This window comes from Brachyhypopomus gauderio, unplaced genomic scaffold (genome assembly GCF_052324685.1).
Source record: "Brachyhypopomus gauderio isolate BG-103 unplaced genomic scaffold, BGAUD_0.2 sc43, whole genome shotgun sequence".
Classification (NCBI taxonomy): Eukaryota; Metazoa; Chordata; class Actinopteri; order Gymnotiformes; family Hypopomidae; genus Brachyhypopomus; species Brachyhypopomus gauderio.
This window is the reverse complement of record NW_027506869.1, coordinates 2,367,420-2,393,007: the sequence shown is the minus strand read 5'-3', so window position 1 is coordinate 2,393,007 and position 25,588 is coordinate 2,367,420. Positions and strand designations below refer to the sequence as shown.

General features: G+C 45.7%; 1 protein-coding gene across 7 annotated transcripts; it reads right to left on the bottom strand.

The window, feature by feature from the left end:
• Window positions 1-2: 2 nt before the first annotated feature.
• Window positions 3-25,588, bottom strand: esr2b (estrogen receptor 2b). 7 transcript variants are annotated; one of them, XM_076985563.1, is made up of 11 exons: window positions 19,476-19,673; window positions 14,716-14,803; window positions 14,460-14,536; window positions 9,606-10,101; window positions 9,253-9,452; window positions 7,110-7,226; window positions 6,579-6,917; window positions 5,495-5,633; window positions 3,633-3,766; window positions 2,850-3,027; window positions 3-1,643 (listed from the first exon to the last, which is right to left on the bottom strand). In XM_076985563.1, exons 4-11 carry the CDS (start codon window positions 10,022-10,024, stop codon window positions 1,391-1,393), a joined length of 1,779 nt encoding a protein of 592 aa, XP_076841678.1. In that variant the 5' UTR covers window positions 10,025-10,101; window positions 14,460-14,536; window positions 14,716-14,803; window positions 19,476-19,673; the 3' UTR covers window positions 3-1,390. The 7 variants fall into 7 exon arrangements, with proteins under 7 accessions (XP_076841678.1, XP_076841679.1, XP_076841677.1 ...); XM_076985564.1 differs by lacking the exon at window positions 19,476-19,673 and adding an exon at window positions 16,555-18,223; XM_076985562.1 differs by lacking the exon at window positions 14,716-14,803.

Sequence of the window (25,588 nt, the reverse complement as noted above, 5' to 3'; positions counted from 1 at the left end):
ACTTCAAGTCTTGTGGTTTTTTTATTTACTTTATTTCCAGCTGCCACTCTTTTCTTGGCTTTAACGGTCTCCAGGGAACATTGTTTACAACATTTGTAAAGTACCGAACTCCCAACCGCACGGCCGTACAACCGGGCCTTCCATCCGGAATAAAACACCTTTGTTTTTCTTCCTCAAGGACCTCACCCTCGCCGAGAGATCAACCAGAGTTTATGGCTTTGTGGCCATGGACACGTGTCAGGGTCCTCAAAATGAAGCCTTAATTTAGGCCAATGTTTCTTTTGCGTGTTTTTCAGCAGTACAGAGACAGAATGCACAAATACAAATCACTGAACATTTTACCCAATCTCAGGGTCTGCATACACAAAAAGACTCTGGAAAATCACACGTACGTCATGACCACTGATATATTGTGTTGTTTGTCTCCTCCAATGTAAAGGCCTCTTTACCTGTTCGGTCAGGGTAAGTTCTGAAATGAGGTCTGGGTCATCGCACTGGAGAAAAATCCTCACTGTAAATCTAGATCTTAAATGTTTAAGATAACTGCATTAAACAGCCATTTTTTTTGTCTTACACAAAAAGGTGTACAAAATACTAAAAGCTATGAAAAGTATGCACATATTTTAGTACTTTTTCCAGAGAACACTCTTACTTATTCTTACTTCATTGCATAAAGTAATTTGCCGATACAATCAGTATTTACACTCACCAAGTTAGTGCTGGCACAAACAGCACTTTACATATCGTGACACAAATTTTTCTTCTCCATTCTTTAAAAAAAAAGCCCCCTTTTTGAGACTTGGCCAAGTCTTCTTTAACAAAGATGAGAAAGTTCATGTACTAACTCCACATAGAGGACAATTTGCTCTTCAAAGTTGTGAACCAGAGTCCTCGGATGGCTGTTTCACCAGATGGCAGGGCAACTGGGCTCTGGGCAGGGGCAACTGGCACCGTCTACCCTGGGGAAGGATCTTCTCCTTTACACCTACAGAGGGTGTAGACCAGCGGCAGCCAGCTAGGTGGTTAGCACTTTATGGAGCCCCTACACCTCATAGGTGGCCACTCCACCAACATGGGGTCATGGGGGGTGATGGTTAAGGTAGTTTTCACCCAACATCTGGCTTCATCTATGGCCTTAGCTATTGTGCGTGTAAGAAACAGCATCACCTGAAGTGCTAAAGTATTCATATGGCCTTGAGGATAGAAATGACGGGCAAACCGGTGAGCAAAAAAAGGGGTCGTAGAACCGGACAACACAGTGCAAAGCTGCATGATCTTCTTGCTTAGCGTCGTACAGGACGTACAAGATCACCCCAGGCTGAGATGTTTGTACGTTTCAGCATGTGTGTGTGCATGCATGTGGGTGCGCGTGCGTGCTGGTGACGGAGAGTCACTCCTGGATGTTCTGAGCCCCCGGGCACTCTTCTGGGCCCCTAGAGCAGCACTCCCCATCTGGGTTCTGGCTCGACACACCTGGGTCAGCGTTGAGGGATGGGGCAGGAGTGGGGTGGCCAGTGGTGCTCCTCGCACTGGACAGGCGACCACTGTGCACCGTGTTAGCATCGAGCATCTCCAGCAGAAGGTCGTACAACAGCACGACGTTCTTCCTCTTCATGCTGGACAGGTGCTCCATGCCTTTGTTGCTAGAGACAAAAGGACAAGGATTTATGAGCAATGGAGTTTTTATAGACAAGGGATATTGGTTTTTGATAGAGGTCTTTTTGAACATGGAATCCAAAATTCTGGACTTCATTGATTCTTAATATTTAAACATTGAACATGGGTATTCAACAGTTGATATTTAACCTTTTAACCTTTTAAATCCTGTAAAGCGCTTTGTGACAACATGTGTTGTGAAAAGTGCTATACAAATAAACTTTGATTGATTGATTGATATTAAGGAGCCCAAAGTGTATCATTACACCACCACCATAATTACACCACCATTACACCACACCAACACCATTACTACACCACCACACCAATACACCACCCCCACACCATTACGCCACCACCACCTCCATTACCACTGATACAAGGCTGGGTGGATCCGTGCCTTCGTGTTGTTTACATCAAACCAATCGAATGCTGAGGGAGATGTCAAGACCCTTCAGACCAGGCAGTTTTTCTACTGTCCTATTATGGCGAGCCCATTTGAATCATAGCCTCAGCAGCCAGTGTGGTGATCTGCTGCTATAACTGCATAATCTATAACTGCTATAATCTGCTGCATCTGCTTCAACGCTTGATGTGCGTCCAGAGACGCTCTTCTGCATACCTCAGATGTAATGTAATTGAGTTACTGTTGCCTTTCTCTTAGCAAAACCATCTAACCATTTTCCTCTGACCTGTGGCACTAACATAGCACTTTCTCCCAGAGAACTTCTCTTTTTTGAACCATTTTCTGTAAACCCTAGAGAAGGTTTTGTGTGAGAGTCCCAGCAGATTAGCAGTTATACTGTTATAGTGATACTAGACCAGCCCGTCTGACTCTAGCAACCACAGCACGTTCAAAGTCACTTCTAAATCACTTTTCTGTCCCGGTCTGATGCTCGGTTTGAACTTCAGCAGGTCATCTTGACCTTGTCTACATGCCTAAAAGCACAGAGTTGCTGCCATACGATTGGCTGATTAGATGTTTGTGTTAACAAGCGGTTGAACGAGTGTACCTAATAAAAAAGCCGTGAGCATGTGTACCTTCAGATCTGAGGAGCTCTTCATTATGTGGAGCTCTTTTTAGTTTGGAGGCCCTTTGTCATGACTGGTTTACTCATAATGGCTCCTAATGGGGGATTGGGTTTTATAAGTGTGTTAACTCAGGAATAACACACACACACACACACACACACCTGAGATGGCGTATATGTGAGAGCAACATGAGGAGATGGGCGAGCCGTGCGGACTGCTGGGACATGGACAGCCCCGTCCTGGAAATGGCCCAGACCAGGGCGTCGGTCACCGCGTCCAGGAGGCGGAGCAACCGCGCTCTACTCTCCAGCTCCTCCCCCGTCTCCGGGGACGTCATGTCTGAGGAAAACACACACACACACACGCGCAGTGATGTGACACCATGGACATTAAGAGAAGAGAGCTTGAAGTGTTGCCAGAGTCCGACAGGGCTCAGAATACAGGGCAGATTTAGCAAGAGATTATTTAGAAAATATTTAGAACCAAATTTTTAAATGTTCTGGATCTTGAGGAGTACCAAACAAACAGTTGTGGAATATATATGAAATCAGAAATGTTAATAATTAAGACGCTGATTTAAAAATGCCTTTTGTCATGGTTCATAAAAAAATAAATGTAGTAAAGCTCCCAGACATAATCACGTCTCCACAAACACACACACACACACACACACACACACACACACACACACACACACAAACTCTGCTTACACACACCCAGCTCTCAGACACACACTCATGCACACATACATACACACATATTGGAGAGTTGAGCATCATGAGGTCTCTGAGGCACACTTTACTCCTGCTGAAGCTTCTGTTCACACACAACACATAGTCTAACATCAGGCACACACACACACACACACAGCCAAGACATAACCCACCCTCAGGCACACCCACATGAATACACACACACACATGTGCACACACACACTCACATACTAGAGTTGAGCAGGATGAGGGCTTTGAGGCACACATATTCTTCCTGTTGAAGCTTCAGTTCCCGGAACCTGGAGGAACCTGCAAGGAGCATGTCGAAGATCTCCATGATTCCCTCCACACAGCTCCCCTCATCCCTGAGAGAGAGAGGGAGAGAGAGGGAGAGAGAGAGAGAGAGAGGGGGAGAGAGAGAGAGCGAGAGAGAGAGGACAGGACAGCCATCAGCACTGACATGGGTGCCCCAACACTGTGCTTTGACAACACAACTGTAAAAGTCCTTGACCCGCCCTCAGGACCCCAGAACAAATGGGTTATGTAGGTAGTACATTTCACTCCCGAGGTAGAGCCAAGGGAATTAAGGTGGATCTGAGTGTATTAAGGTGGATCTGAGTGTATTAAGGTGGATCTGAGTGTATTAAGGTGGGTCCAAGTGAATTAGAAGGGAGGAGCAAATGGGAACTCAAACTCAGACCTTTACACACTGTAATCAGGGAAAGTGGCAATCTATTTTTCTCAGAGGTCTGTATCTCAGAGTGTCATTGAAACATCTCCAAAAACAAGAAAAAACACACCCACCCACCCACACACACACACACACACTCCAGTGCATTACATTATTGCATTTGCAACACACCCACACACTCATTGTGTCAGAGGGGCTGCAGACAGGTCCGTGTCATGGCCAGCGAGGTGAGTTAATGCGCTGGCCGTAATCACAGTGCAACAGCGAGAGCAGATCACGTGTATGAGCGATCACACACACACGACCGACAGATCCCGTCTGCTGCACGATCCCATGCAGACGCGCATGAGCGATCACATACACACGACCGAAAGTCACGGTGTTGCAATGCACACAATGCACAGCTGCGTATAAAAAAAAACAAAACAGCATGTCGTAATCATGATCTTATCAGCAGCATTAAAAAGAAGATTTATAACACAGATAACTAGCAGAACATTACGTGCACACGGGCTCACACGAGATATAAAAAGGTTCTTTTGGAAATATCAACATGGTTCTAGTACCAGCAGTGCTGCTTGGACCCTGTTCTGAAGACATTGTCATGCGTGGAACGGGCGAGGATGTTGCAGACATCGGGCTGTGTTTGTTTGCAGCCTGTTAGGTAGTGAAGACTGCACTGCTGTCTGAAATGCTGTGTTATTTGTTTACTGGTTGTACAGCTGCTGATCTCCTTGTGTCTTAAATTAGCCCACTTGTGCAACGGCAGACTTAAGCACACTGAAATGTCTGCAGCAGTCTGCTTAAGCCCTTCGGAACGCTGCTCGGAACACTACTCGGAATGCTCGGAACACCGCTCGGTACCTTGGAACACTGCTCGGAATGCTCGGAACACCGCTCGGTACTTTGGAACACTGCTCGGAATGCTTGGAACACCGCTCGGTACCTTGGAACACCGCTCGGTACCTTGGAACACTGCTCGGAACACTGCTCGGAATGCTCGGAACACCGCTCGGTACCTTGGAACACTGCTCGGAATGCTCGGAACACCGCTCGGGTACCTTGGAACGCTGCTCGGAACACTGCTCGGAACGCTTGGAACACTGCTTGGAATGCTCGGAACACTGCTCGGAATGCTTGGAACACTCGGAATGCCACTTAAGCATGCACAGTGTAGTGTATTAAAAATACCAAAGTATCTGTTAGGCAAGCAAGAGGGGTGGTGTGAGAGGAGACACGTGAGAGGTGACACGTGAGAGGTGACACGTGAGAGGAGACACGTGAGAGGTGACACGTGAGAGGTGACACGTGAGAGGAGACACGTGAGAAGAGACACGTGAGAGGTGACACGTGAGAGGTGACACGTGAGAGGTGACACGTGAGAGGAGACGTGGACCCGCACCTGTTGAGCTTGAGGTCCGGGGAGAAGATGAGCTTCCCGGGGTGATCGACAGAGCGCCACATGAGGCCCAACATCAGGACCTCCAACCAGCAGCACTCCAACAGCTGCACCTGGTGGGACAGATTCAGCTCCACGAAGCCTGTGGCCAGAAAACAGGGACGGGCGTCAGTCCGCACGCACAAAATACTCACACGCACGTCTCTGCAGCTCTGTAACAATGCTGCAAGTGCACACACACACACACACACACACACACACACACACACACACACACCATTATGAGCAGTGGCGTATCTGTGCTGTACATGCTCATTCCTCTGCCAAATATGTGTAATGCCATCCTATTACTTTTACTGGATCAATTTGGTCTCAGTCCAGTCAATTTCAGCACACTTAACGTGTCCTGTGCCAATCACAAAAGGGCCTTTGGGAGGAAACGATTTTGCCAAGTCATAATCAACTCTGTCCGGAATCCATCAGGACTTCAAGTATGCGGAAATCGGACCGGAGTAAAAGTGGGTCCTCCGAGACAGCAGGCCTGTCTGGGCTCTGGGTGTGACCTTCCAGCCCCGGGGCAGACGGCAGGAGGGCAGGAGGGCAGGAGGCTTGTACCTGCCCCTGCAGCGCCCCCTAGCTTGACTCCCCCTAGCCTGATCACTCATCTTCACCTGCTCTCCTGCACTCTCTCTCTACTATTCCACTACTTTTCACTTTTCAAATGTAATTTCAAGAGAAAGTGGACCAGGACACCACCCCAAAAGCCCACTCGAGTAGAGCCTGGAACACTTTAAAACACTTTTTGGGTTTAAAGGTTTACTTTAAAGTAAGCAAATTACAAGTGAATGATTGTGTTGGTTTCTGGTCAAGAGTATTATTTTGACCTCCTATCTAAACAGGGGATCTGAGTGTGAAGATTAACTCACATCATGTCCTTTGTGGCTCTGAAATGCTATTTTCATTTGAAAATTCCACCCCTGAACCATTATGTGTTCTTAAGGACCAATCAGGTGCTTGATTACTATATGTAAAATGGCCTACACACACACACACACACACACACACACACACACACACAGAGGCTGACCCGGGATCTTCTTGGCCCAGCTGATCATGAGGACGAGCTCCCTGTCCGCCAGGTTGGTGAGGGACATCATCATGGTGGCCTCTGTGTAGGGTTTCTTCAGCTGCTGTCGCAAGTAAATCTGAGGGGGCTCGGCGGCCAGGAAGCAGTGTACCAGCTGCTCGGGCGACAACGCCGCAGACTGACCCTCCCCCGACCCCGACCCTGACGGGTGGAGGGGGAGATGGAGGCAGACCTGCGGATGTCGCTGGGGATGACCTCTGACCCCGGCCGAGCCGTCCCTGATCTGGGGTGCACGGCGGTGGCGGACGCCCCGGTAACCACACCGTTCTCGTCTTACGCCTACGGTAAAAAAAATTTTTTTAACGTGACATACTACGCATCACGAAAAGCGTCTTCGGAATCGTGATACTACGTTTTTGTAACATCGCCCACCCCTTAGGCTAAAGTAAATTTAGCAGTGTGCAATTTAGCATTTGATGCTACGGCTCTGGCCCCGCCCACAGCTCCACCTCTGGGCGTGGCCCCACCTACCACACTTCATCATGCCCACTTCGTAGCACTTGCGCAGGCGACAAGCCTGACAGCTCTTACGGCGGTTCTTGTCTATGGTGCACTGGTTGGTTGCTGGGCAGATGTAGTCATTGTGCCCTGAAACAGATACACAGGTGTTCACTCAGACACAAATCTGGTGACACTTCCTAATAACAGTAACAACAGCAACCTAATCACTGTTAATCATTAATAAACACTACAATTTATTTATGAGATGTTTACTAGTTGCCTCAGGCGGTGGTGTGTGAGGGAAGACATTACGGCTACTTAACACTCCCACACTCTGAAACACAAGCTCTGTGTCCTTCAATGTCACTACACAGCGCGCATCTCCCCAATATGTTCAATATGTTGTTTAGCTGTGAATTAGTGTTATAAATAAGCTTAGCAATCCACCTTCCTTTAGATGTCTAACAATTGTTTGCTATTTAAGTGTTTAGTAATTAATCCTTTAAACCATAGAATTTATGTAAAAATTGCTCTGTGATATTAAAAAGTGCTACCAAACAGATCAAGGAGTGTGTTGAAGGAGTGTTAGTGTCTCTCCTGATGAAGGGGTGTGGTCGTAGCAGCTTGAGCAAGAAAACTCGAGTTAGAACAAGGTGCACTGACCTTGGCTCTGCTTGAGTGTGTGTGTGTGTGTGTGTGTGTTCATATGCGTGAATATGTGTGTGTGTGTGTGTGTGTGTGTGTTCATATGTGTGTGTGTGTGTGTGTGTGTGTGTGTGTGTGTGTGTGTGTGTGAGTTCACATGCGTGTGTGTGTGTGTGTGTGTTCACACACGTGTGTGGGTGTGTGTGTGTGCATTCACATGCATGTGTTTGAGTGTGTATGTGTGTGTGTGTGCGTGTGTGTGTGTTCACACGCATGTGTGGGTGTGTGTGTATGAGTTCACATGCGTATGTGTGTGTGTGTGTGTGTGTGTGTGTGTGTGTGTGTGTGTGTGTGTGTGTGTGCATTCACATGCATGTGTTTGAGTGTGTATGTGAGTGTATGTGTGTGTGGGTGTGTGTGTGCGCGCACATGCATGGAAGAGTGTGCATGGGAGAGTGTGTATGTGTGTGCGTCTGTGTGTGGGTGTAAGAGAGATAAACAATTCCCCAAGAAAGTCTGTTCAAGGAAAGAGAGAGCCAGAATTCTAGGAAACGTAAACTTCCTTTGCTGTGTCATGTGCACGGAGCCCCAGCTGCTGAGACTTCACCATGCTGGCCTGTCCAAGCCTTCTCTCCAGCTCTTCATTCAAAGCATGAAGTAGAACCACTGAACGACTACCTGATCTCATCATGTGGCTATACCGAAGAATTCGAGTCATTTTAATTGCTACTGCTGCAATTTTAGTATGGATGGGACAGCCTAGATTCCTATCGTAATTTGATCATTTTCTAGGTAATAGTTCCATGATGGTTCAATAACGGTGTGGTCCAAATACACACAGCGATGTGTGTTTATCAACTGCACCTTCACCGTTTTACTCCATGAAAAAAATTTGAAAAAATATGTTTGATAGATGTTTGAAACTATGTGGACTGAGGAAAGCACATCTGAATCTCTCAGCTTATAAAACATAATTGCATTTGGAATTATAGTCACTGTGCTGCTCAGAAAAATTCGCAATTCAGTCCCACCCCACACCACCCTCCTCCACCCAACCTCCGTCCACTCCACACCACCCTCCTCCACCCAACCTCCATCCACCCCACACCACCCTCCTCCACCCAACCTCCCTCCACCCCACACCACCCTACTCCACCCAACCTCCCTCCCTCCACCCCACACCACCCTCCTCCACCCAACCTCCCTCCACCCCACACCACCCTACTCCACCCAACCTCCCTCCCTCCACGCCACACCACCCTCCTCCACCCAACCTCCCTCCACCCCACACCACCCTACTCCACCCAACCTTCCTCCCTCCACCCCACACCACCCTCCTCCACCCAACCTCCATCCACCCCACACCACCCTACTCCACCCAACCTCCCTCCATCCACCCCACACCACCCTCCTCCACCCAACCTCCCTCCACCCCACACCACCCTCCTCCACCCAACCTCCCTCCACCCCACACCACCCTCCTCCACCAAACCTCCATCCACCCCACCCTGAGTGTGGTGCAGGTTACCTTGGATGCTCCTCTTGAAGAAGGCCTTGCAGCCTTCACACGACCAGACGCCGTAGTGGTATCCCGAGGCGTAGTCATGGCACACGACGCAGAAGTGTAGATCACTCTTGGCGATCGCCAAGCTGCGAGATGAGGAAGAGCAGCTAGCTCCATCGTCATCAGCGCTCTTCCCGAACGGCTTCATGAGAGGCTGTAAAGAACTGGGGAGAGAGAGAGAGAGAGAGGAGTGAGAGGAGAGAGAGAGAGAGAGAGAGAGAGAGAGAGAGAGAGAGAGAGAGAGAGAAATGGGTGGAACAGTCAAGAGAAAACAGGAGACATAATGGACATAATTCCCTGAAAAGCTGTGTTCTCACCTGTTGTGACTTAGAGCGTGTGTCTTTGACTCCGCCCAGGGGGTGTGCCCCCGTGGTTCGCTGTATACCAGCGGAGGAGGGCACTGCAGAGCGAGAGAGGGCGGGGCTTGTGCGGGCTGGACACTCCAAAAGAGGGAGGGGCTGAGGGGAGGCCCAATCACGGGGCCCTCAGACACGCATGGGGCGGGTGTACCGTAGAAAGCCAGGGCCCTGTGATGATGCTCACTTCCCGACAGGTGGCCGTACTCCTGGTTCCCGTCTGCGTACGGGGAAGGGATGCAGACGGCATCCCTGTCCATGCCCAGAGGGGACGGGTAGACGACCGGTAAGAGCAATGAGGGCTCCTCCTGCTCCGCTGCCCTCGACCGCTGAAGGACGGGGGATGCCGACTCAGGGTCAGCCTCAGGAGAGGAGCTCATCGTAGGGGAGAGAGGTCAGGCGAGGTCCTGGCTTATAAGGCTGCTGCCATCACAGGCCTCAGACAAACAAATCCTTACTGACAAAACAGAGACAGAAAGAGAGACTTGAAATGCTACAAAGATTGAATCTTGATGTAAATTACACCAGCAATTTGTGGGTTTGTTTTCTGCTTCTCACATAAACACTGCTCCTCGTTACACTCCCCACACACTGTCAGCACTCACAGTATCACTAATGTTCGTCTCTTGCTCCATGGGGCACTAAAATGTCACCACACTCCACACTGTGCACACCGAATGTCTAAACGTGGTACAATGCTCCGTCTCTTGGAGACAAAAATCTTTATTTTTTTATTCCTGATTTCTCTGGTGAAACCTGGGCCTCCTTAGCACTGAAACATTTTCTGTACGGGACCAATGTGTTTTTTTCCAGCCAGAGGAAATGTACTGCTAAACTACACAGGATAACTTGGGATTATTTCATCAGTGGTGTTGCTGACAGGGTCAAGTAGGCCTGTGTTGAAAAAATCGATTTTCCGATTCAGAATCGATTCGCATATGATGATCTGATTATCAATTCGTACGTCCAAAGATCGATTTTTTAGTGAACTTTTACTCCCACCTCGTCACTGAATTCACGCAGGCGTGCTCGGTCTAACTAACTGTAAAACGACTTGGCGTCGGACAGTGCCGGTAACGACGATAGTCAAATCGGAAATCTAAAAACAGAAGGACAGTTTATCCAGTGTCAGTGACTACAGTTAGTCCGTGTCACTGACCGTTTACCCAGTTTTTACAGTTTAAAAAAAGTTTAAAATGTTCTTGTAACGTTGGGCGCAAGGCGATGGACGAGACAGAATCCTTTGCACTTTCCAAATCGTTACGTTTATTACATTTACCGAAGCGCAGACAGCGCACATAAAACACGTTTACATAGAACATGTGTGACTCAAACAACGACGAGCACAGGACGCTGCGCGAGCGCAAATTAAATAGACAAACCACATAAACCCCACGTGACGAGACGAGCCACAGGTGAGGACTATCACAAGACGCACCCGCACCCACGGAGATACACCGACGTAGACGATTAAGCCTGCTTTATACCTCCGGACACGGACGAATTTCGTCCGTCCGTACCAAACGTAGCCTCCGTAGGGGGCCACTATACCTCTTTCCGTTTCCAACGTTGTTATGATTTTTTTAAATACATCCTCTAGAGGGCAGTATAGTCAAATTTCCGGCACCAGCGCACCAGCAATCTCCTCCCAGCTGTTTTTGCATCGCTGTTTATCGCGATGACCTGGCACCGTAGCAGAATGTAGCCTCTAACCAACTCGCAAAGTTTCTCTTCTAACTCGAGCGTCATTTTTTAAAGTCCAGTACTCTTCTTCATTGATTTTCCCGAATTGGTGTACGTTCGATGCTTCTGACTCTCTACTGCCCCCTGATTTGCGGTTTATATTGCTCCGTTACTACGGATTCGTAAGCGCTCTGGCAACGGACCCACTGACGGATGAAACGACCTCCGGAACCGGACGAAAGGGTCCGTATCCGTAATTACCATGACAAAATTCTTTGCTGACATTTTTTTTTAATCTATAAAAAAAAAACTAAGTGAAAATGAAATTAAATAATGGATAAAAGATAGACAGAAGATTGAAGTGCAGCTTCATTTCACAGCAGGCTGGTTTTCATCCCTCAGTGACCCAAGGCTGACATGAAATGCTCACAGTTAATCAACCCTTATTAGGCAGAAATAATGTGCATCACTGTCTCTTTTAAAGCTCTCCCTAGGAGCGTTCTCAGCACTGGCGACTGAACTGTAGCACTGTTACTCTCTTGCTTCTGGTCTCGAATTTGGCGGAACCCCCATTTCTACTGAGGTTGAATGCCTCATCCACATCGTTACTGGTGTCTCTCTTTCCCGGGGTGAGCTTCTTTATTCTGTCAGTGATTCTTGGATACAGCCGGCTGGAGGCTGTCATCTTGCCAATTGGTATAATTGTCCTAAACAATCCGGAGAAACCTGAGAACGCCTCCGTGTCAGCTTGAGTTTGATTTAAAGCTTCCAACTCAGAGCAATTTAGAAGTTCTCAAAGCTGACCTCTTATTCTCGAATATACAGTTGGCACAGAAGTGTCAAATCCATCTCTGTATGATTAAAAATGTGAATTTTGTATGTTTACCAACATCTTTCAAACATTTGTGTTTGAAACCTGCCCCTCATGAGATCTCATGCAAATCACCTAATCAGGACAATGTAACCACAATCAAAATGTGAGATTTTAAAGTTTTACATAGCACGGTTGATCATTTGTTAATCTGACTTTCCTGTGGCAAAGTTCTCTTTAAGATTCAACCATTTTTAATATCAGGTTAAATCACAAGCCCTTTGTGGAGTTCGGCAGCTCTGCCAAACCTCTCGTCTCTCTCACCCTTAAGCTGTCCAGGCTGCCCAGGAAGCTCTGACTTTCTCCCCCTCATGGGGCATCAGGGTTTCCTCTCTGGGGTACAAGGGCCGGGCGTTTGGGGGGTTTACCAGCCCGTTGATGCTTGTGGCCCCTCAAACATGGGACGGAGTGATAATAATGTGCGTGATATGGTAGTGGGCCAGGTGTGGTAGCAGAGTGCCGTCTGTAACCCGCTGGACTCTGTGTGTGTGTGTGTGTGTGTGTGTGTGTGTGTGTGTGTGTGTGTGTGTGCTGCCTTGGACAGTGTCTTTCCCTGTTCTGTACCGTCGCAAACAAAAGTGGCAAATAAATCCAGCAAAGATAAACAATGCAGCTTTTTGATACGCCAGAGTCATGTTGATTTTGTTTGAACCTATGAAGGACATAGGTGCGTACGTGCACCTACTCACACACACACACACATGCACACTCACACTCACACACACGTGCGCACATACACACACACGCACACACACGCATGCACACACACACCTGTCCCATACCTGTCAAATTAGGCCCTGTGACATTGACCTGTGACCTTGACCTTAGCTTCTTTTAAATGTCCTATGAACCGCTGACCTTGGGGCTGTCCTCCAAAGGGACAAACCTCTAACCCCTAACCCTAACTCCACTCAGAACCTCGAATGCATTCTGACAGCTCTTGTCTGATTCTTGGGTCTGATTGGGTCTGATTGGGTCTGATTCTTCCCTGATTCTCCTCCTGGTGGTTGGATGATGGCACGTCAGGTTCAGTGAGCTCTCGCTAGCTCTGTGCTTGTGTTGATTCTGGCACTGAGTCGAATCGTCTGCACATTTCTTTCTATTGACAAGATACTGCAAAGCACACTGGAACCTAAGACATCTGCCAAAATAAATGGCCTTTGTGATACCCTTTGAAGACTAATAGTCTAGAAAACATGAATGTTCAGTTAGATATAATATGAATTCAAGGGATTAGAATATGCAAGTACTGAACACACAATATATGTAATGTGCTGTTATAGCACTGATCTGCAGTAGTGATACTGTAGAGCAGTGGTTCTCAAACTGTGGTACGCGTACCACTGGTGGTACGCAGAGCACCCCGCGGTGGTACGCCAGATGAACTCGGAAAATAAAAGATGCTTTGAGGTTTTTTTTTTTTTACACAACACATTTTTTTTATTAAAACAGAATTATGACAAGTGCTGAAATTCAGAAACTAAAAGGGATTACTCGTATTATGTGCGGAGAAAATGTCGCTAAACAGTTCGACCTGGTGCATCTTTCAAACGACACGGTCACTCGCAGAATTGATGAAATGGTGGACAACGTCAGACAAACATTGACCGAGAGAATTAAAATAAGTAAATGCTTCTCACTGCAGTTAGATGAATCCCTAGATGTCGCAGATTTAGCCAACTTGCTCGTTTACGTGCGATATGAGTATGAGGGCATGTCGCACGAAGACTTTTTGTGCTGTAAACCAACCACTACCAACACGAACTACAGGAGAACTACATTATAACATATGTGTGTAATGAGCAGGGTTGCCAAATGCGTGAAACACACGCATTTGACCGTCTTCACACGCCACACATCCGATTTCTCACGTCGACAAAAAAAATCTAGTTTATTTACCTCTGATCCACATCTATGATTCAATGAGTTACTAGTTCGCTCTGGCGCCAACCATCGTGATATAGCCTAATACTTAATTCGTGTCTATTTTACATCCTTCCGGTAACAATTTACATTCGCCCCCCCCGCCCCCCCGTCAACAACTTAAACTTGCCAAACAGCTTTTTCTTTTTTTTTGGGGGGGGGGGGGGGGGGGGGGTAGTAGGTGGTACGTGGAGGTTTTTCGTTTGACAGTTGGTGGTACTTTGTCTAAAAAGTTTGAGAACCACTGCTGTAGAGGATTTAAAAATGTACATTTTGAGAATGGAGAGCTCAGGAATGAATTTCTAAATTTTTGGATGTGTGCTGTGAGCATCACAAACCTCGAGGGTTGCAGACCAGACTCCTGGGGGTGTTTTGAGGATCCACAGCACCCACACGGTCCATTAAACGTCAACAGCTTAGAAGAATGTCAGAAGAATGCAGGTTAAAGTAGGATCTTAGCATGTTTGTAAAATTGTAATATTTTGTCCATATGTTGCGGCACTAGTTTGATTTTTTTTGTACATACAATCTATATTTAGTTCACATTAAGATAAATAACATCTGTTCAGAAGAATGAGTGAGTTTAGATCTTACCCTAAAAGGTAACTTCCAGCAAATCGCATTGACTTGACCCTAGGGCTGGGTATTGATTCAAATTCCAAGAATCGATCCGATTCCGATTCTGAAGATTAAGAATCGATTTTTTTCGATTTAATCCGATTTAATCGATTCGATCCAATTCGGGGTTTAGTGTTATTAAAAATGTATTTGAGCTGTTTCCTGACTGTGTACAGAAGCAACATGTTAAAACTAGTATTATATCGATATTAATCAGCAAATAGTTACTGGTAGTTGGTAGTTACTGATGGCTGGAAGACTGGTGAAAAGGGTCATCATAAATCTACCTTCAAGAAAGGTAATCCAGGACAATAAACAGGACATCTTTGAGGTGTCTATATCTGCAACAGTGGGCTCCTACTGGGACACTAACCAGTGCATTATTATTATGATTTAAATAATTAAGAATTCACCCATAAGCTGTTGCTACCAAATGCATTTTTATTTTAAAAGTGCTCACACTTAATAAACTGAAAGTATAAAATGTAAACGTGTATTTTTCTTTAAAGTGAGAATATAAGAACAGAACTCTCACGTTACGGTCCCCGACCCCTCCGGGCGCGTTAACGTCGTTAACACCCTACGGTAATTACCATTAACGTCGTCTGAGTCCACAAGCTAAGTCAGTCAATGACCTTTGAATCTAAATATTTTTGTCTAGAAATAAACTTGGTGGATTGGGTGCAGGGGGGGGGGGGGGGGTTAACCACACATGATAATGGAAAGACACCTCAAGCATGGATACTACAGTAAACAGCAGGGTGCACTTGGAGAGGCAGGGTGCACTTGGACAGGCAAAGCCATTTCTTCTGATCGAGGTGGGTCCGGAGAGATAAACTTCCGGGGGAAACGCACACTAGCCCCTCCATATGGGCACCTGGAGCCCCCGAGAGGTGACGCGGACATAAGTTACATGAGAGAAGGCAAAGGGGACAGAGACAGAAAGACTGTGAGGGTTTCAGTTCTTGTCAGGACCGTTGTCTGCTTCCTCAACTAACCCATCTGCTACTATAACCACGCACTGCTAAGACCGCCTGAGAGATTTGTGGCAGGTTTCCAGGACTTTCAAGCCCAGAGGTTGGGAGACCAGAACCGCAGTTTTGCCTACTGCTCAACAACAATTTCCCAGTGAACAAGCCCTCAAGAGCAGTCGTAAGGACTCTCTCTCGTCCTCAGACGCCCAGCGCTTCAGTGAACCTCTCCAGTTCTGAGTGCACCAGGTTTCTGAACCGTGGCTACAAGAGTTCTGGGATCCTGTTGTTTCATTGTGAAATTCAGTTAATGTCCGGTTAGTTTTCAGGGACAATTTTTGGGTATAGTGTTTAATTGTATAACTAGAAGGCGGCTCTAATGAATAAGTGATTACACGATTACGCAGGTCCTTCCAGTCACCAAAGCAACGGCCGTACGAATGTAGCCCCATCAAAGATGAGCTACAATACTGAAAATGTGTGTACTAGGATAGGAGATACACTGCTAAAGACGAGTTATGACCTATGTTTGGTGTGTCATCAGTCTTTGGTCAAACGCTGCATATGTGTGTGTGTGTGTGTGTCTGTGTGTGGTGGTAAAGGTGAAAGGGCATGCTGCCAATTCTGTTAATGAGACAGTATCAGAGACACAATGTTCCCTTACAGTGGAGAACACACACACATTTTGCATTTGACTATGACAGACATATATATATATTAAATCATTCCATCATGTCTACATTTATTATACCAGCATACGTAGGTTAATCCTTACATGTGCTCTATCTAACGGCCACTGAACTAGTCGGTTTTCACAAGCATATCCTAAAAAATTCCAACTTACCAGCTAAATTCTGTTTTCATTCTCAAACCGAACCCCTTTCTAAGCGTCTTATTGTGTTCCGTCCGTCGCCTTTAGCAGAAATGCACTTAAAAGTTCCAGGGCTGTAGCCGTTCGTCTCTGTGCATGTCATCTAAGGGCCTTTCTCCAGGTACACCCACCCATATGGAGGTGAGAGAGTCTTAACAACACCCAGCGGTGCTATTCACGAGCCCTGGCCACCTCCACCCTGGCCACCTCCACCCTGCGTCCCCTCCGCCCTGCGTCCCCAGGCCAGCGCTGTCCCGGCTCAGCTGCTAACCACAGCCTGTCTTCGCTAGAAAGGTTCACGTCTTTAGACCCCCCATAACGTCTACCCCGCTGGACGGCCGCTCACACGCGCATGGATCCTGCGGCCTTTCGATTGTTAAAAGCATGCTGTTTTGTGAATAAAAGCTTTTAACACTGCATGGGTGTCGCCTACTAAGATCCAGTGCTGAGTGGCTATGAGCCAGGCACACATACCAGGGAGGGAACAAAAGGCCAAGGACAAGATGAAGCACACACACACACACACACACACAAGCACTGTCGCACAAACTTAAGTGTGCACAAAAACACACACCACTCCTCCTCAAAGTTGCTTCTCATCCTAAGAAGGCCTCCTTAAATATCAAGTCCACTTCTGCATGTTAAAATTACCTCCTCTAAGATACTCCAGAGATATAAATAGAACGCACTATGCTACACATACAGTGAATACTCCTACAAAACTCACACAAAGGCATGCATGCATATTTTAACATGATGTGATGCAAACATGCCCATACAAACAAACATGCGTGCTCTAGTGAACAGAAACATATTAACTCACATTCTCTCTCTCTCTCTCTTTCTCTCTCTCTCTCTCTCTCTCTCTCTCACACACACACACACACACACCCTGCCTTTTTCACCTTCACCCTTAACACAAACCAGTAATTGAGCTCCTGTTGACAAGTTAGCACTTTAGCACCAGTCTCTCCACGGGTGTGTGGGTGGGTGTGTGTGTGTGTGTGTGGAGGGGGGGGGGGGGGGGGGATCAAGCTGATGATATGTGACAGGAAGTGGACAGAACTCTGCCTTGAAAAAAAAGCATGAAAGACAGACAGGGACTCAGAGTAAAGAAGGAAAGAGAGATTAAGAGAGCAAAGAGAGATTTAGAGAGGAAAGAGATTTAGAGAGGAAAGAGTGAGAGAGAGACAGAGGAGAGATAGTAGACAGAAACAAACAGAGAGAGAGAGAGAGAGAGAGAGAGAGAGAGAGAGAGAGAGAGAGAGAGAGAGACTGAAGTAGACAGATTGATTATTGAGAATAGAGCTCAGGTCAGTTTGTCACCTGCTGGGAGGTTCACTCACCCAAAGGAATAGCAGACTATCACGTGACTGCTAATAGGTTTGTAAAAATCAGCGCGTGTACTTAATAACACTAAGCAACTCTGCCAAACATAAACAGGGACGCGCGCGAACCGTTAATGTCCGTGTCCTGGTTTAAGAATGTACCACATTTTCTAGCAACAGCTTGTTTGGGTAACATAGTGTGCTTTTTCCGGATAATGCATTTCACCGAAAAGATCTGATGAAAAGCTGGCCTTGGTTACTTGGGCGTTTGCAAAATATATCTGTCTGAAATGAACGGTAGCGAAAACAGGGAAAACAGTGAATGAGTGCTCAGATAATTGAATACACAAACCTTAAAGCGACGTGTCTGTTCCTAGAACCGAGATAAAACAAAAAAAAGCCCAACAACATATAGAAGAAAATTTTAATAGCTGAAACGCTCTCTGGGGGACACTCGATGTGTTGCTTACATTCAAGACGCTCCACATTATCAGGGAAGGGTAAACGAAAATAAAAATCGCAACGATTTCTAATTGCGCCAGAAATGCGCACGACTCGCGACTCTCCGGATCGTTTCCAAACGCTCGCGCGTCAAAGGTCTACTGGTCATCACGGGAATCAGCGCGCTCGCGCTCCACGTGCAGCGAAACGTTGGAGACCTGGACGGACAGCTGCATAGCGGCCGCGGTTCAACGACACGAACCCCGCACTGTGTCCCTTTACCGTCGCGCCTTATCGCTCGCATGCAGACTTTGAAGAGGCGCTGCAAGGAGCATGCTCCACTTATTTTATTGACATTTTATTTCACTTCACCTCTGTTTATATACTCGTTTTCCGCAAACCCGTTAATGCCCGGAGCGCCGATGCCGTGAGGGGAATCGTAAATGTCACGCCTGAAAAAGCAACGACTTTTAATCGAATTATATTTATGCGATTTAGTAGTTTGACACGTCTCCGCTAACGGTAAGCAACGTTTCTCAGGCATGAAATATCTTCTGCGACAGGGACGAGTTAGCGTCAAGTTTGCTGCGAAAAGCATGATTTGACGTTCTTTAAATTTAAGTTCGCCTATTTGTGTCCGTATATAATGCATTAAAACTTTCCACTACTACCTTCACAACATCAACAAATACAACCACCGACTGCAATAATAATAATGGCCCAGTAGTACCGTATGACCGTGGGGAGTACACTCATGCATACTATATTTAGGCCCGTTTGCAGGTGAACGGAACTTAAATCTGTGCGGTGTGTGTGTGAGGTCGCTGGTTAATTTATTTTCCTGTGACCTTTTGATCTTGTACAGCGCACGAGCGATTAAAAGTGCTTTGAATTTCGCCAGCGAGCCTGCAACAGCTGTTAAAGTTATTCCTTCCAATAAACTTATGAGAATTAAATCTAAACGTTTTATGTCCAACAGGAGCTGACATCTTAGCGGGCTGGATGTATAACAGTCACGAATTAATCATTTATTAGCCTTCTAACTTTTTAATAGTTAAAAAGCCAAACGTGTTTTCTAAACCCGCGTTCCTTGATCGTCGTCCTTTGAAACAAATTCAAACTTACCCGTGAAAAGAAACAGGTGTCAAATGCAATCGCGGAGTTTGCCCTGTCGCGTTCTTTCCGCTTCGGTCTATTGCGGTTGCGGCGTACGGAAAGAGAAAGTGAGAGAGGGCGGTTACCGAGCACGACGAGTCCGTCCACGGCGCACAGGGGGCGGCGCAACACGCCTGCAGGAGAGCGCGCGCTGGCCGGCCAGCCGCGCGCGCTCGGACCGCAGCTCGTGTCACTTCAGCGGAACGTCTCGCGACGGTCATAACCACGATGACGTCACCTAACAACCCGCAGCACAAGAACCGCTCGTTTGCTTCATGGGCGCGATGTTTAAAAGTGTGTATAAAGCCCAAGTCAAGCTCCTCTGGACAATTTATTTGTTTTCTCACGTGACGTCAAGTAAACAACTGTTTCATGAATACGAATAATATGAAAAATAGTTGTGATGGAAAGCAATTCGGGACAATTGGAGCTGGGAATGTTTTAACCATTTATGAATCAGTATTTGGTTCTGAATCCCATACGACATGGCAGATATTTAACTGGCCTGAGCTCCCAGAACCCAAAGCGCCTGCTAAATAGCTACAGGTCCTCCATTCAGAAGTTAACTGGACACGTGTGATCCATAACTATGCATCAGGCGTTTTTCAAATTGTGCTTCGCTCGAACATAGTGTTGTGTCCACGAATCTGCAAAAAACAACAACAACAAATAACACGAAGAAAGCCGAATAATAAACCATTTAGGGAGAGTCAAAGACCAGTTAATGTACGGGCCATTACAGTGCTGTACCAATAGATGGCAGTGTGGAGTCTCGGCTAATGTGAACTCTGACCGCCTGTGTCTGTCGGTGGCGAGGTGGTATTGTTCTGTACTGGCAGCGTTAATGAATCCATCAGTCCCTTATCTTAATTTAGCTTCTAACCTACCTCATCAAACCGAGGACATATGGAAGACGTAAATTAAAATAATTTAAATGCACCGATAATACAGAATTTAACCATGCAATATTTTATTCAAGATTTAATTTAACTACAGTATTAATACAATGCTTTTCTTGTACGTAATAACTACATAATATATTCCTCTAAAAGGTGATAAGGAACATAAATTTGAGGTATTATATTGAGAGTGCCAGAGAGTGTGTAGGTTGAGGAGACACAACAAGCCCTGCAGGCTACAGACCTTCTGGGTCCTGGTAGTTGGTGGCCTACCTCAATCTCCCTGCTGAAGCACCCAGGATTGTGGGGCTTGTAGTTTACTTCCTTAAAGACTCTTTTATGGCTAAGCGTAACCCCCGGTGCCTTTGCATGGACTTCCTGGTTGCTTAGACCCTGCTGTCAGCTGCTTTAAGAGCGCCGTGACTAACCCGGACACCAATTTTCCTTCTTAGTCCAACTAAAAGCCAGAAAAGGGGTCATTTTAACCACTCCCCAAAAGGGCATGTAAGCCCAAATGAACACTTAAGTGTGGGTAAGTGTGACCATTTCAGGTTAAGCTGTTTTTAATAACTGCATTACGACACCACTTAGCTGCTAAAAACCTGTCTGTCCTTAAAGTGCTATGAAATACATATTTGAAAATGGCAAAAAAGAAAATAAAATTTGCACATGTTCTCACCATCACTACTGTGACAGGTCAAAAGGAAAAACAACTGTGGAACCACAGTAATCAAACTGTGGTAGTCTGACCATATTTTCAAATATCAACTGACAATAAAGAGGAATTCTGTGCTACCATAACAAGGATTGGAAGGAACTCAGTTGAGTAGGCCAAATTTAAACACTGTGCCCTTTATTAGAAACACCTCACTTGTACAGTTAATGCAAACCTGCTGGGTTGAGAATAGTTAGCAAACCAAAGACATGTACCCAGCAGGAGTCCTGAGGGAAGAGACTGTGTATTGGCTACTCTAAAAAGTAGCCAGTTTCCAATAATCTGCATGGTGAGTAAGAATCCAAGAAGTCAATTAAAAGATGAGCCCATTACCTTTTTACACTTTCCAAGTCAGTTCATTTTACATAGACAAAGATCAAGCTTGTGTGTATGTAAGTATGTATAAGTATGTTTCCTGCAACTTTTGGGTCATTGTCAGTGTACACCCATGTTACCCAGGTAAACTTTCCAGGTTTTTGGAATGCACACCACTCCCATGTATAAATATGACGTTTATTATTATTATTATTATTCTTATTATTATTATTATCAATCAAATCAATCAAATTTTATTTATATAGCGCTTTTTACAACAGTTGTTGTCACAAAGCAGCTTTACAAGTGCCGAGTCCTAGCCCCCAGTGAGCAAGCCAAAGGCGACAGTGGCAAGGAAAAACTCCCTAGTTTTTTTTGCATGAGGAAGAAACCTTGAGATGAACCAAGACTCAGGGGGGGAACCCATCCTCCTCTGGCCGACACCGGTCACAGATGATTATATCATCATCATTATTATTATATCATCATTATTATTATTATTATTATAACGAAGTGTTTGTGAGGAACTCTGGATATGCTGAGTTTGTTTTGTGGTGTGGACTGTGGTCTCTGGTGAAGGTAGGCTCACCACACCACATGCAAAGTTCAAACTCCCTGGCATTAGACTTTGACCAGGCAATTCTAGGATTCTAGGACGCTGTTATTCTCTCTCTCTCTCTCTCTCTCTCTCTCTCTCTCTCTCTCCTCTTCTTTGAGGGTTGGACACTGAATTTTAGACACTGAATTTTTGGTGGTATGGAAAGAAGTAACACGCTTTGTTTAAGAAGGCAGAATGGAGCACTTTATCTTCTGTTATCTAAATGACACCAGAGGCAGGCCAGAAGTTATGTAACTCCATATAAATCAACTCAGCAGCATTAAGAGGCATAATAGTGAATGTGTTGAGTGGGCGGAGTCTTACTCTGAAGCGATAAATCTGGTGGAAAGCTCTGATCTGGGATCAGTCTCCTCCCTCCCACACTCACCTGTCAATAACACAAAGTGTGTTTGTTCACTCCACATTCGTTTTAGTTCTATTCTGTTGAGTATAAGACCAATGCCTTTTTTTTGGAAGTTTTCCCAGTCATTGTTTTTGAACCAGTGTGCTGTCCATTTGATTTTACTCCCCAATACAGGGTGTTTACTGGCATATCCCAGCAACTCACTGTGATGGATTTTGCCACAATTCTTTGCATTATAAAGAGAGTAAAAGGGGACCAAATGTGTTTCAGAGCTAAAATTGCCCCCCCCCCCACACACACACACACACAATCTCTCCCTCTTACATAATATTGTCACGGTGAGGCGGCCCCCTACCGGCCGCCTCTGTCCACAGCGGCTGTTGTTGTTGTGTTTTGGTGACGTCATGTGCGTCCCTCAGGTGGGCGGAGCCCGTGATCCGTCTCACCTGAGGGTCGTTTGTTTGCCTATATATGTCTTGTCTTTGTACCAGTTGACCGCTGGTCATTATATCCTTAATTTGGAGATAGTGCACGGGTTTTAGGTTTGCACACTTTCTATTAAACCATCCTTTTTCCCTGAGACTTGGCGTGATCGCTTCCTTTTCGTTGCTCACCCCCGCCCGTCACAAATATATGATAATACTGCATATATGATCTTAATAAAACTAAGATGTTTTAATTAATATATTTTCTATTACTATTTAATATGGTTTATATTTTATTTTGTATTATTTTAATAAATAAAAAATTTAATATTTTAAAAGGTGAATCTTTGTCTGCCGATTGTTCTCTGTTTGTCTTTCTCGTGCGGTCAGTACCGTGTGTCCCCCACTCAAATGGGGCTGAGGAGGTCAGAGTTCAGCCATGAGCCCCCTCTGCTGCCCCGGGTCCCAGGCACCGTGGCAGCTCCAGAACCAAACCGCTTCTGTGGCCATGTTTGTGTCATTGAATCTCTGGAGATTCACATAGACAGAAGATGACAACAATTAGTTAAGGCAGAAGCAAACTGATCCTAGTTCAGCTTTGGGAGAGGAGAGGAGAGGAGAGAGCCCACACTTTATAAAAGTGTCACACTGACAGTAAAACACTGAAACAGAACATCTGATCCTGAATCAGTGATATCATTAAACTGTGTAGTAATGGCCTTTTTACTGCACTGTCATTCACCTGTTGTCTCATATATATTTAAGAGAATCTCTTGAGTTACATAGCAAGGTTTTTTTTAGTTCATTAACAAGTATACTGGGAATTTGCGTGAGTGAATTAAACCTGGTGGCTACGGCTGGATGAAGCTCTTCAATCTTTTTGAATTCCTGTCTGTATACAGCAACTGGCTGCTTTGCGGTTCAAGGCAGATGTCCAGGAGTGTTCTCAGGAAGGAAATACAAGATCTCTCTAAACATTCTAATTATTATTTTACCTTTTGATTGATGTTCTGTCTGACTAACAGCTATGGACTTTATGACCACGAAAAGACCTTTATAAATGTAAAATAACGTTTTAATATAATGCTGTTGGTTTATGGCTTTTGGAGGAACGATGTTAGTTTTACAAGAACACACACACACACAAACACACACGCAATGGCAGAAAATTGCTTGTAATGCAATGTCCAAACTGGTTCTTATTCCCAGAACAAGTGCAGATGAATCATTTTTAAATCATTCCACCTTAGTATGAGGAGACTGTTTTTCAATTTCTACCACCGGTTGCCCCCAGAAACAAGGACTCTGCCACCATGGCAACGTGAATGTTGTTTATCTGTGCTGGTGAGGTCACATGCCTCTAGAGTTCTGATCATCTTAACTAAATGCATCCCGCATAATTTCTAAGGCTTATTTCCTTTCAGTTATCAGTAACAGATATTTCCATTGTATATATATTTTTAAATATCTTTTTTCTGTTACTGAAAAAAATTAGAACAAATGAAGCATTCAAATCTTTTTTTGTTTTACTTTTTCCATTTTTTTCATAGAGTTCCATAAACATTGCCATGTTTATTATGTTTATTGCAAGTGGTGTTTCTCTAAAATTCTGCATCTCCTGATCACCACCTGTAGTTTGTTCATCCATCAGTAGAATGTCCCATGTAAGATATTTGCGTGTTTGCTGAAAACCTTTTATCTTCCCAGGTTGCACCATGCCAGTTTCATTGTCTTCTCTGCAGCTGATTATAGATTGTTATGATTCTAGATGGCATGACTGTTTCATCTTGTACTTTTGGTTAAAAGCTTATAGTGCTAGATAAAAAGCTCAGATGCTTTACTGATCTCCAATGACTTTGAGTTGTTAGAGAAGGCCTTATATTGCACCCATGAGAACGAGACCTCCTTTCTGCTGGAATCAGCCAACCTGATGGTCTGTCTTGCTGCAACAACAGAGAACAGCAAACCATCAGCAAGAACAACCAAGAGCCTGCAAAACCAAACAGGAGAATGACTTATGTATCCCACGGATGCTCTTACGCCAGCCGCCTGATCTGCGTGCGTCATCGGTATCCACAGCTACAGGGGAGGTGGAGATGAATATCCCTGCTGTTCCCCTGCATTCTAAGCTGTCCGGACCAGCGACGCACGTCGATAAACCTTCGGACGTTCTTGCTTCGGTGTTCGTTTTATCTGGCATCATATCACCTCCAGTTTGCTTGTCTTGCTGCAGTTTTTACAGGTGCTGTTGGGGATTGTCGCGGAGAGGAGGCGCGGCCTTGCAACTGATTTATCGCATGCTTTAGGTCAGCATTCAATCATCAACCCGGGGGGAGAATGTCAGGAGATCTCCATCTGCAGCAAACATGAGAAAACTAAACCGTGATCGAGAGTGCAACTGAACTTCATACGCTGGTAGTTTTGGCGGGAAAGAACGATCTTAAGCTTTCACCAAGGACGACGCAAAGACGTGTAGCACGAAGTCGCCTGCCGCGATCACTCTAACCTTTGACCTGGCCCATCTCCTTGGTTCTACTGCTACGTAATCAGCTGAATGAGAGACATTAATGCTCCACTTACCCTTTCCAAGCTGGAATCTTTGAAGCCGTGAGGTTAGTTTACCCCAGATTCCGATCAGGACTGTGTGTGTGTGTCGCGTGGAGCTCGGATCAGGTCCGTGCTGTGCACAACTTAATGCTGAACAGGACTCCGGTGAGCATGGCTAAGCAGACATCTACAAGCAGCTCACTTCTTGACCCAGCACGTC

Bases quoted from the DNA above. Each gene is read 5' to 3' on its own strand.
- esr2b (XM_076985567.1), bottom strand. From the start codon at position 10,024: ATGAGCTCCTCTCCTGAGGCTGACCCTGAGTCGGCATCCCCCGTCCTT. The intron at 9,453-9,605 runs GTGAGAACACAG...CTCTCTCCCCAG, and splicing joins CACGCTCTAAGTCACAACAG to TTCTTTACAGCCTCTCATGA. The intron at 7,227-9,252 runs GTAACCTGCACC...TATCTGTTTCAG, and splicing joins CTTCAAGAGGAGCATCCAAG to GGCACAATGACTACATCTGC.